The sequence below is a fragment of the Microcaecilia unicolor genome, chromosome 9, assembly GCF_901765095.1.
Source record: "Microcaecilia unicolor chromosome 9, aMicUni1.1, whole genome shotgun sequence".
In the NCBI taxonomy this organism is placed as follows: Eukaryota; Metazoa; Chordata; class Amphibia; order Gymnophiona; family Siphonopidae; genus Microcaecilia; species Microcaecilia unicolor.
In genome coordinates, this window is record NC_044039.1 from 100,345,271 (window position 1) to 100,361,319 (window position 16,049).

At 41.9% G+C, this 16,049-nt stretch overlaps 1 protein-coding gene across 1 annotated transcript in view; it reads right to left on the minus strand.

The window, feature by feature from the left end:
* The window catches only part of RASGRP1 (RAS guanyl releasing protein 1), a 139,370-nt gene that overhangs the window by 111,230 nt on the left and 12,091 nt on the right, over nt 1-16,049 (minus strand). The window contains exons 3-5 of the mRNA XM_030213685.1: nt 10,224-10,329; nt 6,090-6,152; nt 3,958-4,089 (exon numbers count right to left, since the gene is read on the minus strand). Of these exons, the coding sequence (XP_030069545.1) occupies nt 3,958-4,089; nt 6,090-6,152; nt 10,224-10,329 (301 nt within the window). The remainder of the gene's footprint in view (nt 1-3,957; nt 4,090-6,089; nt 6,153-10,223; nt 10,330-16,049) is intronic.

Genomic DNA, 16,049 nt, shown 5'->3' on the forward strand with positions numbered 1-16,049 from the left:
GATGGGCATGGATGGATATGGATTGCAGGGCAGGCCTCAGGCAGAGAGGGGAAATGCTGGATAGGGATGAATGGAGGGGCCAGGTGACAGAGGAGCATGGATGGGCATGGATTGGAAGGGCAGAACTCAGGGAGAGGGGAATTGCTGGATAGGGAAAAATGGAGGGGCCAGGTGACAGATGAGCATGGATTGGAAGGGCAGGACTCAGGGAGAGGGAAATTGCTGGATAGGGATGAATGGAGGGGACAGATGGCCATGGATGGATATGGATTGCAGGGCAGGCCTCAGGCAGAGAGGGAAAATGCTGGATAGAGAAAAATGGAGGGGCCAGGTGACAGAGGAGCATGGATGGGCATGGATTGGAAGGGCAGGACTCAGGGAGAGAGGGAATTGCTGGATAGGGATGAATGGAGGGGACAGATGGGCATGGATGGATATGGATTGCAGGGCAGGCCTCAGGCAGAGAGGGGAAATGCTGGATAGGGAAAAATGGAGGGGCCAGGTGACAGAGGAGCATGGATGGGCATGGATTGGAAGGGCAGGACTCAGGGAGAGAGGGAATTGCTGGATAGGGATGAATGGAGGGGACAGATGGCCATGGATGGATATGGATTGCAGGGCAGGCCTCAGGCAGAGAGGGGAAATGCTGGATAGGGAAAAATGGAGGGGCCAGGTGACAGAGGAGCATGGATGGGCATGGATTGGAAGAGCAGGACTCAGGGAGAGGGGAATTGCTGGATAGGGATGAATGGAGGGGACAGATGGGCATGGATGGATATGGATTGCAGGGCAGGCCTCAGGCAGAGAGGGGAAATGCTGGATAGGGATGAATGGAGGGGCCAGGTGACAGAGGAGCATGGATGGGCATGGATTGGAAGGGCAGGACTCAGGGAGAGGGGAATTGCTGGATAGGGATGAATGGAGGGGACAGATGGGCATGGATGGATATGGATTGCAGGGCAGGCCTCAGGCAGAGAGGGGAAATGCTGGATAGGGATGAATGGAGGGGGCAGGTGACAGAGAAACATGGATGGCCATGGATTGGGAGGGCAGGGCTCAGGGAGAGAGGGGAATTGCTGGAAAAGGATGAATGGAGGGGGCAGGGGACAGATGGCCATGGATTGGGAGGGCACGGCTCACACTCTCTCTCTCATATACAATGTCTTTCTGACTCTCACTCTCACACACTCTGTCTCACACTGTATCACATTCACTCTCTATGTGCCACACAGTCACTCACACACTCGCTTGGTCTCATACACACACTCTCTCTCACACTGTGTCTCACATACACACTTGCACACACTCTCATTCTCACACACACACTCTCTCACAAACACACTCACACCCAGACTCACTCTCTCTCTCACACACTCACACTTTCACTCTGACTCTCAAACAATCACTCTCACATACACTCTCCCAAACATACACACTCCAAGGAAAACCTTGCTAGCGCCCGTTTCATTTGTGTCAGAAACGGGCCTTTTTTACTAGTTTTGTTCATATTTCTAGCTCACTTTAGCTTGCTGCCTCCTGGAGAAGTAGTTCTTAAATCAACCCACCGGCAATAGCACTGCGACCATTTTAATAGACCATTTTAATTTCCCATGTGGATCCTCAGCACAGTTCTGCAACCCTCCACATCTTACTTTGGGAGATCTTAGAAACTCCAGAAATCAGACGGAGGAGGGTCACGGTGGCTGCCGGTTTGCTTCTCGTTCATGGGCACTTTGCTGAATTTATTAAAGAGGCATTAACAAGAGCTCCAGACCTCATGTTAAGATTTCAGTGCTGAAGGTAGGGTTTGCTTCTGTGCATCCGGTCGGAAAATGGCTGTGCATTGCCTTGCTAGCACATTTGTATAGTAATTAGCTCATTATAATAGCTTTGCATTCCGTTTTCGTTAGCTGCTACCGTGACAGGAAAATGGCTCGGAAAACCCTTTTGTGCATGTCCCGGTTTACTACTTGTGCGCTAAACTGGCTAGAACTAGTTTAAAAACCACGTTGCTGGCTCGTTAAGTTTAGTGCATCTGGCCCCCAGTCTCTATGCTTGCATGAGATGCAATAACAAAAATGTCACCATATATTCTAACACTTATCTCTGCTTCATCTTGCACCATTCATTCCAAGTTCTGACAGCAATTTTGGTTCATGAAACAAGATTATATGGTTTGAAACCATTTTCGAGGTGGCGCTGATCGAAGAGCAAGGAGGCAACCTCCCTCCTCCAATGAATGTAGGAGGGTGGGGAAGGGCCACTAGACCACCAGGCCTTGGGGGGGGAATTGACTTGCGGCCCACTGGACCACCAGGACCATTTCAGGGGATGCTAGAGGGGGTTGGGGGGGGTGGAGACCCACTGGATCTCCAGCCCCCCAAACTTGTGTCGGGGGGGGGGGGGGGGTCTGGGTTTTTTTGACTCGCGGCTCACTGGACCACCAGGACTCTATTCAAGGGGATGCTAGAGGGGGTTGGGGGGGTGGAGACCCACCAGATTTCCAGCTCCCCCAAACTTGTGTCAGGGGGGTAAGGGGGACTGGAGGTCTGCCAGACCTCCAGCCTCTGTGTCACTTGGCTCAGGTGGGGATACTTGGGGTCTGGTGGTCCCATGGACCTCCAGTCCCTGTGTTTGACAGGTCTGGGCTTTTGACATGTGGTAAAATGACCTGTTTCGACAGTAGAGCAGGTTGGTAACTTCTCCCTTTACTTTGAAAATTATCAATGTGGGTTACTGTTAAGTCGGGCTATTTTACAACAAGTCAAGTAATTTTAGCACAGGGTCCCATTTTATACAATTTGACCCTATGCTAAAACAACCCAACCTGTGGTAAAATAACCTGATTTTACAGTAACCCACATTGATAACTTCCGTCCTTAGTGCAGATACCTTATAGGTAATGATATTGAACATGGAACAGGTGGATGTGAAGCAACCCAACGCATAATTAAACTCTGGAATTCGTTGCCGGAGAACGTGGTGATGGTGGTTAGCTTGGCAGAGTTTAAAAAGGGGTTAGACGGTTTCCTAAAAGTCCATAAACCACTACTAAATGGACTTGGGAAAAATCCACAATTCCAGGAATAACATGTATAGAATGTTTGTACGTTTGGGAAGCTTGCCAGGTGCCCTTGGCTTGGATTGGCCGCTGTCGTGGACAGGATGCTGGGCTCGATGGACCCTTGGTCTTTTCCCAGTGTGACATTACTTATGTACTTATATACATGTAGAAAGGTCACTATGCTGGCACTATCCATTTAGCTTAGGCCTGGATAGTGGCTCAGTGTTGCTACTCTGAATATCCAGCTCAAATTCAGCCCACAGTGGTCAGCTTCTTAGAAATCACTGACTGCTGTCTGCTGAATATTTTACCTGCATTTTTAAATCCAATCAGTCAGAAAATATTGATCTGAAAATCTTGCCAGTTATGGTCACCTGAACATTCACTTAAATATCTCACTAAAATTAGCTGATTATCTTACAAATTCAGTGGGGCTTTCAGCATAGGTGCCATCTTTGTGGGTGCTATGGGTGCTTCAGCACCCCTAATATTGAACAAACTCCTTGACTTTGTCTTGGGAGAGGTCATTTCTTTTGGGTTTAGCACCCCCAATAATTTTATAAAGTTGGCTCTTATGGCTTTCATTATCTACCTCTTTGTGAAATAATCCTCAGTTAGATGGAATTTACCATAGTATGAAACACCAAAACCAATGAACAATAGCCTTCAGTTATAGGGAGCTAGGCCCCTCTATTTCAGAACACTGCATGCACTTTCAATCAAAATAACAAACAAATATGTTTCAAGTAACAATCACACTGCTCTGGGAAGTCACTGTCTTTTGTCTTCTTGCTCCTGTTTTTTAGATAAAAGCAGCTATAACTCCAAGGTAGTTATTACCTATTAATAGTTCTCATAGATTCAGTGCAAACTAAAAAGTACTAGACACTCACATCTGACCCATGTCCATTAGGAGCCAGTGTATTTCCTGGCCATGGGCTTGCACCAGCAGCCGAAAGTCTTCCACGGCTTCCACCAGGCTCTTGTCCAACCTGAACATCATCCAGAGCTCAGTGATCCAATACCTACAGAGACAGAGTGAGAAAACAATGTTGCTTACCTATCATAGTAGTAACTGCTACTTCATAAACCAGATTGAAAAAGAGGGAAGCACAGTTCAAATCCCACTGTAGTTTCTTGGCAAATTACATAACATTCCATTGACTCAAGTACAAACTTATCCCCCCCTCCTTTTACAAAGTTGATCTAGCGGCTGTTCTGCGGTAATGCTGACATAGCCCAATGGGCTGTGTTGGCATTACTGCGTGGCTTTGTAAAAAAAAAAAAGAGGGGATACTTTGTAAGCCCTCCAGGAACAGGAAAATATTTACTGTATCTGACTGTAACACACCTTGAGTTACAATTGAAAAACGGCATGCGTAAATCTAAATCACTTCCCTATGTGTATCACTTTACAACTGTCCACATTTAATTAGTTCTTCCATTTACATGCCCAGTCTCCTATTCTCACACTATCCTTCTGCAAATTCTCAAAATTCTTTGTCATTTTAACAAATTTGAATAATTTTGTGTCATCTGTAGATTTGATCATCACACTTGCTTTTCCTATCTTCAGATTGTTTATAAATACATTAAACAGCACAATTTTCAGCTCAGATCCAGGAGGCACTCAATTACTTACCCTTTTGCATGTGGATATCTGATCATTTAGCACTAATCTTTGTTTCCTATCTTTTAACTAGTTTACAGTCACAAAAGGGAATGACCTATCACATGACTCTTTAATTTCCAAAGCAGTCTCTCATGAGGGAATTTGTCAAATGCCTTCTGAAGTTAATTTCTTGTTGGCTCTCGCAGAAATAATTCCTAATCAAATAGGAGCCACAATTCAAAGTGATTTAGCTGGCCACTGACTGGTTAAATTGTTTGGTCGGGGTTAGCCATTAATTGTCAGTGGCAAATAACCAGCTAAGTGCTGCTGAAATTCACAGTTAGCAGCTAACGCAAAGCCAGCTATGTTAGGGGCGTTCCAGGGGGGTGGGCTCAACACTTGGCCACTTAAGTGCTGATATTCTGCCCTTAAGCAGCCATATTTGGTGTATAAATGGGACCACATTAAAAGTCTGTCTGATTTTTATGTGCTAACCCATTTGCACCAGGAGTTAGCTCGTTAGAATTAGAGAATTAGAATTAGTCCTTGAGACAGCCCATTGTATGGGTGAAACATGCATGTCGGACGCTACTAACCCCTAGTCTGACACATCTAAAAAGATGAGTATGGATTAAATCAGAGCAATATAATTAATGCATAAGAATACATAGAATTGAATTTGGGAGTGTACCGATGAAGAGGTGGGTTCTAGATCCATTATTATGTTCAATTTCTAGTAATGAGCACCGCTGACGACACTATTGGTTAAGATATATATATATATATATATATATATATATATATATATATATATATATATATACACACACACACAGACACGATATCCACACTATATATTAAGTGAACATTTCTGGGAACCAGAAGTCGAGCAGTGGTTAAATATTTACCAGCACACCACTGGGTGTAAGGTATTCCAGAGGGATGTGTAACCACACATAACCATGATTGTTGAAAATAACCTAATCTAATTCTCCAATGAGAGAGGATCACAAGCAACGTTTGACATAAAGAGCAAAGCAATTGCCCAGGAGTATAGAGAATGAAATGAGCTATTCAAAAAGATAAAAATCCACTGTAAAGGACATTATGTAGACAGGACCTTACAGGGGATACCGTAAATTATCGATTGCTAATGTTCTTCTTTCAGTAAAGGGGTGGACAGTCATTTCTTCTAGCGCCATGATGTAATTTTACCAAAGTATTCTGAATTAGTTGTAGTCTCTGAAATGGGTATAGTGGAAGCTTCTGCTACAAAGAGTTACAATAGTCTAATGGGCTCATTTTCAAAGCACTTAGACTTACAAAATTGCATAGGTTACTAAGTACTTTGAAAATATGCCTCCATGTGTGATTAAACTAAATAATTTTCTCCCTTACAATTAAATATCTTACCTTACAAAGTAGCATATCTTGAGGCAGAGCAGCAAGGATGGCATCTTCAGAGCTTCCTGATAAGTAAGATACCTGTTAAGGGCTCATTCAGTGCTTATTTAGACAGCTATAAAACAGAACAACTCCACATCATCATGCAACCAAATGATTTAGCAGAATGTAATTCATAAATCCAATACTGTTCTCTTTTAAAGTAAGTCTTGCATTTCTATCAATACCCCTCTATTGAAGTGAAACTTGTTCAATAATAACCCATTTATTTTACTTTCCTTGATTCCTTATTTTCCTTGTTATTGTGGTCAAATGACTTGTAGTTTCTTCCTTTTATGATATTTCTTCTGGTAATTGTGATATTACTTTTGTCATGAATATCGTGAATGGCACTATTTGAAAACTTAATAAACATAAAATATAAAAGAAAATAACCCATTTAAGTTCATCAAAGGATTGTGACATGTCCACACAATTGGGAACCACAGGAGTAAATGAAATCTGATTAATAACATGACTTTTATGTTCAGTCAAGCAAGTCTTCAAGGAACAAGAACTACTTCCAACACAGATTATGGGGCTTATTTTTGAAACAGAAAAACATCCAAAAAATGGCACAAAGCAGCAGATAGACTTTTCTTTCTCAAAAACATCCAATTCGCTATTTTTGAAACTCATTTTAAAGATGTTTTCCTATGCAGTTTGTCTATAGGGAGAGTGATGGAGGTGTGTTTTGGGTGGGACTAGGGCAAGCTTAAGAGTTTGACATTTTTCTGTGACAATGGAACATTGTAAAAATGTCCAGGGTAAAAAATAGAACGTTTTTAGCTAGACCTATTTCAATAACAACTAAGTGCCAAAAAGGTGCCCAAACTGACCACATGACCACTGGAGGGATAAAGGCATAACTCCCCCTCCTTAGAAACATAGAAACATGATGGCAGATAAGGGCCAAATGGCCCATCCAGTCTGCCCATCCTCAGTAACCACTAACTCCTCCTTTCCATAAGAGATCCCACGTGCTTGTCCCATGCTTTCTTAAATTCAGACACAGTTTTTGTCTCCACGACCTCCATCTGGAGGCCATTCCATGCATCCACCATCCTTTCTGTGAAAGAGTATTTTCTTAGATTACTCCTGAGCCTATTTCCTCCTAACTTCATACTATAAGAACATAACATAAGAACATAAGAGTAGCCATATTGGATCAGACCAATGGTCCATCTAGCCCAGTATCCTGTTTTCCAAACAATGGCCAAGCCAGGCCACAAATACCTGGCAGAAATCATGGCAACACTCCATACTACAAATCCCAGGGCAAGAGGTTGTTTCCCATGTCTGTCTTAATAACAGACTATGGACTTTTCCTCCAGGAATTTGTCCAAACCTTTTTTAAACCCAGATACACTAACCGCTGTTACCACATCCTCCAGCAAAGAGTTCCAGAGCTTAACGAACTATTCATTGAATGAAAAAATATTTCCTCTAATTTGTTTTAAAAGTATTTCTTAGTGTTTGTATTTTTGGAGCGAGTAAAAAATTGATTCACTTCTACTCGTTCAACACCACTGAGGATTTTGTAGACCTCAATCATATCTCCCCTCATCTGTCTCTTTTCCAAGCTGAATAGCCCTAACCTCTTTAGCCTTTCCTCATACGAGAGGAGTTCCATCCCCTTTATCATTTTGGTCGCTCTTCTTTGAATCTTTTCTAATTCCGCTATGTCTTTTTTGAGATACGGCAACCAGAACTGAATGCAATACTCAAGGTGTGGATGTACCATGGAGCAATACAAAGGCATTATAGTATTTTCGTTCTTATTCACCATCCCTTTCCTAATAATTCCTAGCATACTGTTTGCCCTCTCATATCTGAGTTTTCCTTCATTTCTTGTACATTAATGCCACAGAAGTATTTAAACGTCTCTATCATATCCTGTCTCTCCCGCCTCTCTTCCAGAGTATACATATTGAGGTCTATACCCATACACTTTATGATAGAGACCACTGACCAATTTTGTAGCCGCCCTCTGGACCAGCTCCATCCTGTTTATATATTTTTGTAGGTGCGATCTCCAGAAATGCACACAGTATTCTAAATGGGACCTCCTGCTGGTCTTCCTTCTCCTTATGCATCTGAGCATCCTTCTGACTTTGACTGTAACCTTTTCACCTGTTTGGCCATCTTAAGTTCAACAGATACAATCACCCCCAAGTCCTGCTCTTCTTTCATAAACAGAAGTACTTCAGCCCCTATACTGTACCATTCCCTTGGAGTTTTGTAACCCAAGTGCATGATCCTGCATTTTTTTAGCATTAAATCTTAGTTGCCATTTATTGTACCATTCTTCAAGCTTCACTAGATCCTTCCTCATGCTATCCACACCCTCCGGGGTATCCACCCTATTATAGAGTTTGGTATCATCTGCGAAGAGACATATCTTACCAATCAGTCCTCTGCAATATTACTCACAAATATGTTAAAAAGAGCTGGCCTGAGGACCGATTCCTGCAGGACACAACTAATAACATCCTTTTCCTCGGAACAGGCTCTGTTTACTACTACCCTCTGTCTTCTTCCATTTAACCAGTTTTTAACCCAGTCAGTCACTTTAGGTCTCATCATGAGGGTATTCAGTTTATTTATCAGTTGCCTGTGCAGAACCGTGTCAAAGGCTTTGCTAAAATCCAAGTACACCACATCAAGCACCCCTTCCTTGTCCAACTGTTTGGTCACCCAGTCAAAGAGATCAAATAGTTTAAAGTCCATGGTGGTGAAGGTGTCCGGTTAATGCACTTTAAACTATTTGGAGTATAAAGAGATCTGGGTGTGTTTAACTGAAATGAGAAGATTCTTTTAAAGTATGAAGCTGTAAATGTAAGAATACAAAGTTGGAAAATACATACCTAAGAATATGTTTGGAGATAAAGAATAAAGTTTTGTATGGTTGGAATATAAAGTGAAGTTGCGACGTGAACTTTGTTATAAAACATTGAAAGGTTCAACAGCTGGGTTTAATATTATCTCTACATTGAGTTACCTTTGCTAATTTTTTAGACCAATTAAGAAGATTTATCTGCGTATTCTAAATAACATGTGGAAATTTAAGTCTATTCTATAAAATTCAGGAGTACTTTAGAGAATACGCCTCGGCATATTTTTTTTCTGCACAGAATTTTCAGGCGCCATATATAGAATCTAGCCCATAACCCCAATAAAGACACAGGGATTCCCAGTTGTCTGCGTGTTTGAGGTCTTTTCCTTCTTTGTTGCAATACCATCAATTTATACTCATTTATTATATTTGGTTCATTGCTATTATCTAGCATTCTAAAGTCACATCTCTGTGTTGGCACACTAACATATTTATGTTCTGAAATTACCAACATGTACATATAAAGTGCCAACACTTAGATGTGTATGTTTGCCACCATTGATGTTTTAGACATTGAGAATTGTAAAATGGATGTTCCTGCCACCTGTAGCAGGCAAATACACATCTATTCCTACATGTATTTGTGAAAGTGTTTTATATCAACTTTTCTAGAATACTACTGGAACCGTACACATCCCAACTTAGACGTCTCAATAGCAATTTGTACATTCTTTCTAAAATCTGCCTTTGTATTTAACCCTCAAATCTAAAATCAAAAATAGTCCAGTAGTGGGTTGGGGTATGGGTTGAACATGTTTTTGTATTTTATTTTTTTTTATTTAAATATAATTTCTTGTCTGTTTCATTTATTTAAATGAAAAAAAAGGAAACAAAAAACAACAAAGAGAAAGCATCAGGTCCATCTCTGCTTACTTTATCTCTTCTGCCAACACTGCAAAAGAACACCTTCAGCTTCTTCAAACCCCAGAACTACCTAATTTTTCTGATTCCTCCCCCCCCCCCCCCCCCCCCCACACACACTTTATGCAGGTCCAATGGACAAGAATGATCCATAGTCCCTCCTATTCCTCTGGTGCTGTTTCAAAATAGCACTGAATAATATTATAAAGCCCACTGATTAAACAAACCTGCAGACTTTGTCCCAAAGCATACAGTTTGGAAATTATTCACATAACCTGGCAAATACTCATTCAAATGTGATGGCGTCTGTAGGCCAAATGTTCTGTTGTGAGCCCCAGAAAGGATATAGATCTCTGACTTTATGTAGTAGGTCTGAGGAGGACATGAAAAGCCGATGCATTGTGAGTAGGAGCTGAAGGTGCACGTTATTTCCACACAAATTCCCATCAGAATCTGAAAGTTTAACATAAAATATTTTTATTAGTGCTTTCAGTTAGTTTACTACATGCTTTATTAGTTTGGAGTTAAGTGAATATGTGACAAACACAATTCTAGAAAGGGAGCCCAGCATCATTAGGGCATGCTGAAATGGGCGTGCCCAAATGTACACATGAATTCTATAAAGGGCATGCAGGCAGACACACCCTTTAGAGAATATGGGTGCATATGAGGGGAAATCTAAGCACTCAAATGCAGTGGGGTACTAAGCACAGTGTAGCAGTTGCACACTCATGTGTACAGGACATACGCATTGACACTGCAGCCACAGAGAAATTGTCAAAATGGCATCTGTAAGAAGAATGCCAAGCTTTGGCCCTGCAGACACTTCCCTAATGGCCAAGATCATATTATCAAAGACTAGAAAGTTGTTTCCCAGGAGGGAATTCATCAGGATGAGGAGGGTTTGGGCTGCTATAGCCAGAAAAGGAATTGTCAACAGAGGGGCAGCACTAGGACGATGGATCTAGATCAGTGGTTCTCAAGCAGGGTGTCGCTGGGCTGTAACACAGAGCACAGTAGGGGTCTTTTTTGTACAGGCTGCAGCAACTCTCTTTTCTCCTTTCCCTTGCCTTCCCTCCCCTCCTGCCATGGATCTAGCAGCTCTTCCCCCTTATCCTCCACCAGCCTCCCCCCTCCCAGTATTCTAAACCTACATCTTTGTCAGCAGCAGCAGTCATAACAAAGTGCCTGGGCCCAGATGCACAAAACTTAACAAACCAGCAATGTGGTTTTAAAACTAGTTCTAGCTGGTTTAGCAAGTAAGGAGTACAGTGAGACATGCACAAAAGGTTTCTCCAAGCTCTTTTCCTATCACGGTAGCAGTTAATGAAAGTGGAATACAAAACTATGTGCATGCAAAACCCTGCACAGCCGTTTTACAAGCGATTCACAGAAGCAGTCCCTACCTTTAGCATGGAAAATTTTATGGGTGGTCAGAAGCTGCCGGTACTGCAAGAATGAAGTAGAGGGAAGAAATTCCAGGGTGGAGGAGAGAATCACAGCCCATCAGAGCAAGATCCAACAATGCTGGGACGACATGGGGCCTTGGAACTGGGAGGGCAGGCAGTGGGCCTTGGAGCTGGGAAGGGGGCCCTTGGAGCTGGGAAGGAACGAAGCGGGGCCTTTGGAGCTGCGAGGGAATGGGGCCTTGGAACTGGGAGGGAGGGCAGGGGGCCTTGGAGCTGGGGGGGAGGGACTGGGGCCTTGGAGCTGGGAGAGAGGGATGGAGGGGGGCCTTGGAGCTGGCAGGGAAGGAGGGAGAGCAGGGGGCCTTGCAGCAGTGAGGTGGGGGGGAGGGGGCCCTGCAGCGGCAGGGGGAGGGGGGCCCTAGAAAACCCCCATACCAATACTCGCCCATTTTAACGGACTTAACGGCTAGTAATATATAAAATGTATTGTACTTTTTTGGGATCTTGCCAGGTACTTGTGACCTGGATTGGCCACTGTTGGAAATAGAATGCTGGGCTTGATGGACCTTTGGTTTCTCCCAGTATGGCAACACTTATGTACTTAAAATTGGAGCTAATTGGCAGTCATGTACGTAACTGCCCTTAGTCAGTATCCTATAAGTTGTGTGTTAAAATTCCAGAATGTGCAACTTCAAATGGGCATGGATCTGAGGGGGGGAGGGCATGTCAGGTAGTTACACACACAGGTTATAGAATGCTAGCATTTATGCGTTTGTCTACAGTTAGGTATGAGCATTTATGTCAGCCATTGAGTTAGCATAAGTGCTCATACCTAAACTTTAGGTGATCTATAGAGAATTGGCCAGATCCTATATATGGCGCTTAAAAAATCCACACGGAAAACATTTCCGCCTAAGCGTATTCTATATGTGATGCCTAGATTTAGGCATGGTATATAGAATACAACTTCCACCCCGTGTGCTGTGATTGGCTTGTTAAGCCAATCAAGTTACGTACGTTGTTATAGAATATGCCTGGATTTCGGCGTGGATCTTTAGGCACACTATACAGAATCCAGCAGTATATGTGCCTATGTTCTAGTATTCCATATCATGTGTGTACAAATGGTGCCTCACTTTAGGTGCCCTGTTATAGAAATGAGATGGTATCTATCTAAACCAGTCAGAACTCACTGGTGTGTCCTCAAGAGGTAGAAGGTGTGTCACAGGAAAATTTGGTGTAAACAGCAAGCCTGTATTTCCTTTATAACCATCAGTACCTGCAAGAAGAGATGACCAGCAATCTTGAGTCAGGTTCTTGAAATTCCCCTAATTGGTCCCTATTTCTGCTTTCCCACTGTACCCAATAATAACTGCTGCCTCCAGCCCCAACTAAAAATGTTGCAGGTCTGCTGTCCACAGCCTCCGAGAAGCATATTTGCACATTTTTGTGTTGCTTCACAGTATCTGGCATTGATGTTGCTGAGGTGACACTAGAAATTGAATAATATATTTATTTTGTTGTAAAAGTGAGACATCTGGGACTGATGTGTTGCATATAGCTTTTTGATGTGGGATAGGCAAATTCATACTAAACTTACAGTTAAAGAATGAAATATGTAGGTGTGCTTTGTTCAGCTGTGAATTTTAGTGTTTAGTGTATCATATACATGAACATTGTCTGTCAGATGTGTCACAACAGAAGAAAGGTTGAGAACAACTAGTCTAAATCAAAGCCATGCCCCCAGAATTGTCTGATTTCCACCAATTAGTTGGCTGCACATAATTTATCCAGTCAGCATGAAGGAATATTTAAGATCAAAGATTTGTCTTGGCAACTTTTGAAGTTACTTAAATTATTTGAATACTGGTCTCACAAGAATTAAAGGACATTCCATGATATTAATTAGGAGTAGAATGGAACAAAAATTTAAAATAGCATTTTTTTAAGTCAGTAAATTTGTCACCAGAAAATATGGTTAAGACTAGTAGCATAGCTGAGTCTAAACAAGTTCCTGCTGGACAGGCCCCTAAAAATTGATTTGGTAGACTTGGATCTCCGTGTCATGATTCTTTTTTTCAGTGAGCAACCGAGAACAGACTCTCCTTTACAAATCTTCTGGATTTTTCCAAGAGATGCAGACTTGCTACTGTCAAAGACAGGTTGCTCTGAAAATTGGATCCCTAAGGGACTTGTTTACTAAGCCGCTTTAACAACAGCCAAAAAACAATATTTCTCTCAACATATAGAACAAGCTGCAAATTCAACCAAGTAACTATTTAAAACAGTAAACAGCCTACTGTAAAACCCCAAAACAGAACCAGCCTTGCCAGTCACAACTAACCAGCAATGATTTTACCATATACTTTGCCAAAAAAAATTAAAGGTCTCCATCAAGACCTACAGAGAGTCCCATCAAAGCTCCCATCAGCTAATGAAAAGAACACTCCCCTCTTCCCCCACCATGCACCTCCATCTGGGACTCTTCAACCAGGTCACAAAGGAAGTTCTTGAAAAAATCCTGAAAGGCCTACAGCCTACAATCTGCCTTCTTGATCCCTACCCAGCAAAGATTGTACAACAAGTGACCATAGGCCTCATTGAAAAGGCCACAAAAATTGTTAACACCTCTCTTGTGGAAGGACGGCTGTCAACAACACTAAAAAGAGCTTGAAAATTACCAACCAGTTTCTAACATTCCTTTCCTAGCAAAACATATAGAAAAGACAGTCTGCATTCAACTCAGAGACTGGCTACTTGAAAGTAATTGGCTAGACCCATGTCAATCTGGCTTCAGACCTAGATACAGAACAGAGGCAGTTCTTATGTTCCTTCTTGATGATCTGCACAGAAATCATGACAAGGGATCTGCCTCGATACTAGTGTTGCTGGATTTCTCAAACCGCCTTCGACACTGTGGATCATCATAATATCATGCTTACAAGACTGGCAGAAACAGGTATCAGTGGCACAGTACTTACATGGTTCAAATCCTATTTGTCAGACAGACAACAATCAGTTCTGTTCAGCAACAGCACATCATTACCTTGGGCACTAAACTGTGGAGTGCCAAAGGGTTCCATACTGTCTCCCATTTTATTTAATATCTACCTCAAGCCTCTGGCTGAGCTGATTCGGTTGACGGATACAAAATTCTACATCTATACTCATGATGTGCAACTACTCATACCCATTGAACCAAATCTACCCACAGCTCGAGTAAACTGTCTGCCTGCCTAACGGTAACTCAGGAATGGGCAAAGAACAACTGCCTGAATCCAAGCGAAACAGATTCTTTGGGTACCTAACACAAGTGGACAAATACTGGACTTCAAAATACCTTTTGGGAAGTATGAACTCCTCTTAAAATCACAGGTCAGGAATCTTGGGATACTGCTAGACTCATCACTCACTCTGACCCCGCAAATTCAAGCAACCTTTAAAAATGGTCTCTATCACCTATGCTAGCTACGAAATATCTCTCCATAAATTGAAAAGATGAGTCTGACCACAGTGGTCCACACCATGGTAATATTATGACTGGACTATTATAATGTCCTGTACACTGGTCAAACTAAAAAGAGTTTATAGCAGCTCCAACTAATTCAGAATGCTGCAACACAACTGATAGAAGGCTGCAAACATCACACCCTTCCTGCAAAAACTACACTGGCTATCAGGGCAAAACTTAAAACTTTATGTTTGATTATCAAGGCCCTCAGACAAAATGGGCCAGAGTACTTCAACAATTAAGTTAGCCCTCTGCACACCATTGAGACTTCTAAGCGCCTCTCAAGGAGCATCACTATCTGTCCCCTCATCAAAAGAAATTGTACGATGTGATACCTGCCAGCAAGCCTTCTCAGGAGTAGCTCCACGCTCTGGAATTTACTTCCAGAGGGGCTACGTATAACTCGAGACTACCTCTACTTCAGGAAGCAGGTGAAAGTCTGGATCTTCTCCCAAACCTTTAATACGTAGGGTGACTGACTATACACTCATTCTGCATCTGGACTAGCATGCTATACACACTGTAACTTAGATCAGTTTCTTCTATCTTGATTATCTGTACAAAGAACTTGCCTTTGGTTTAGCCACTCATTTATTTATCCCAACTGACACTGTACCATGCATCTTGTCCCCATCAATGTATCTGCATTTGACTTTAGCCGTATTGAAGAAAAGCATTAGTATCATAGCTATGTTATTTGAATGTTCTAATTGTGTGCCTATTTGATATTCCATCACTATTATGCTTACATGATATTATATCTCTGTTATTTGAATTTCAGTGCTGTTAAATGTGTATATTTTTGATCCTTTTTCATGGTAGTCCTATTATTAGGTTTCAATTTGCTGTATGTATTGTATTTATGTTTATACTTGTACATTTTACTATTGTTATGCTGTTAAAAAAAATTGTAAGTTTGATATTAAACCGTACTTACTGTGTACCGCCTTAGATGCATCTCTTCATAAAGGTGTTTTTACAAATCCAAATAAATAAATAAATGCAGGATATGCCCCTACATCACACAGACTTTGCACTTGCTGATTGTTAATTTTTGCATTAATTGTGCATTAAGTGCAAAAACTAAAGCACTTTAGTAAAAAGGCCACAATTTGCACTATTTTATCACCCCCCACCACTACCACCGTCTGTACAAACTATGCTGCTACATTTAACATCCCTAAAAGTACATTTCATGGGCATCACACAACACCACTATTGATTGGGCAAGGGTGCAAATATTCCATAGTCTG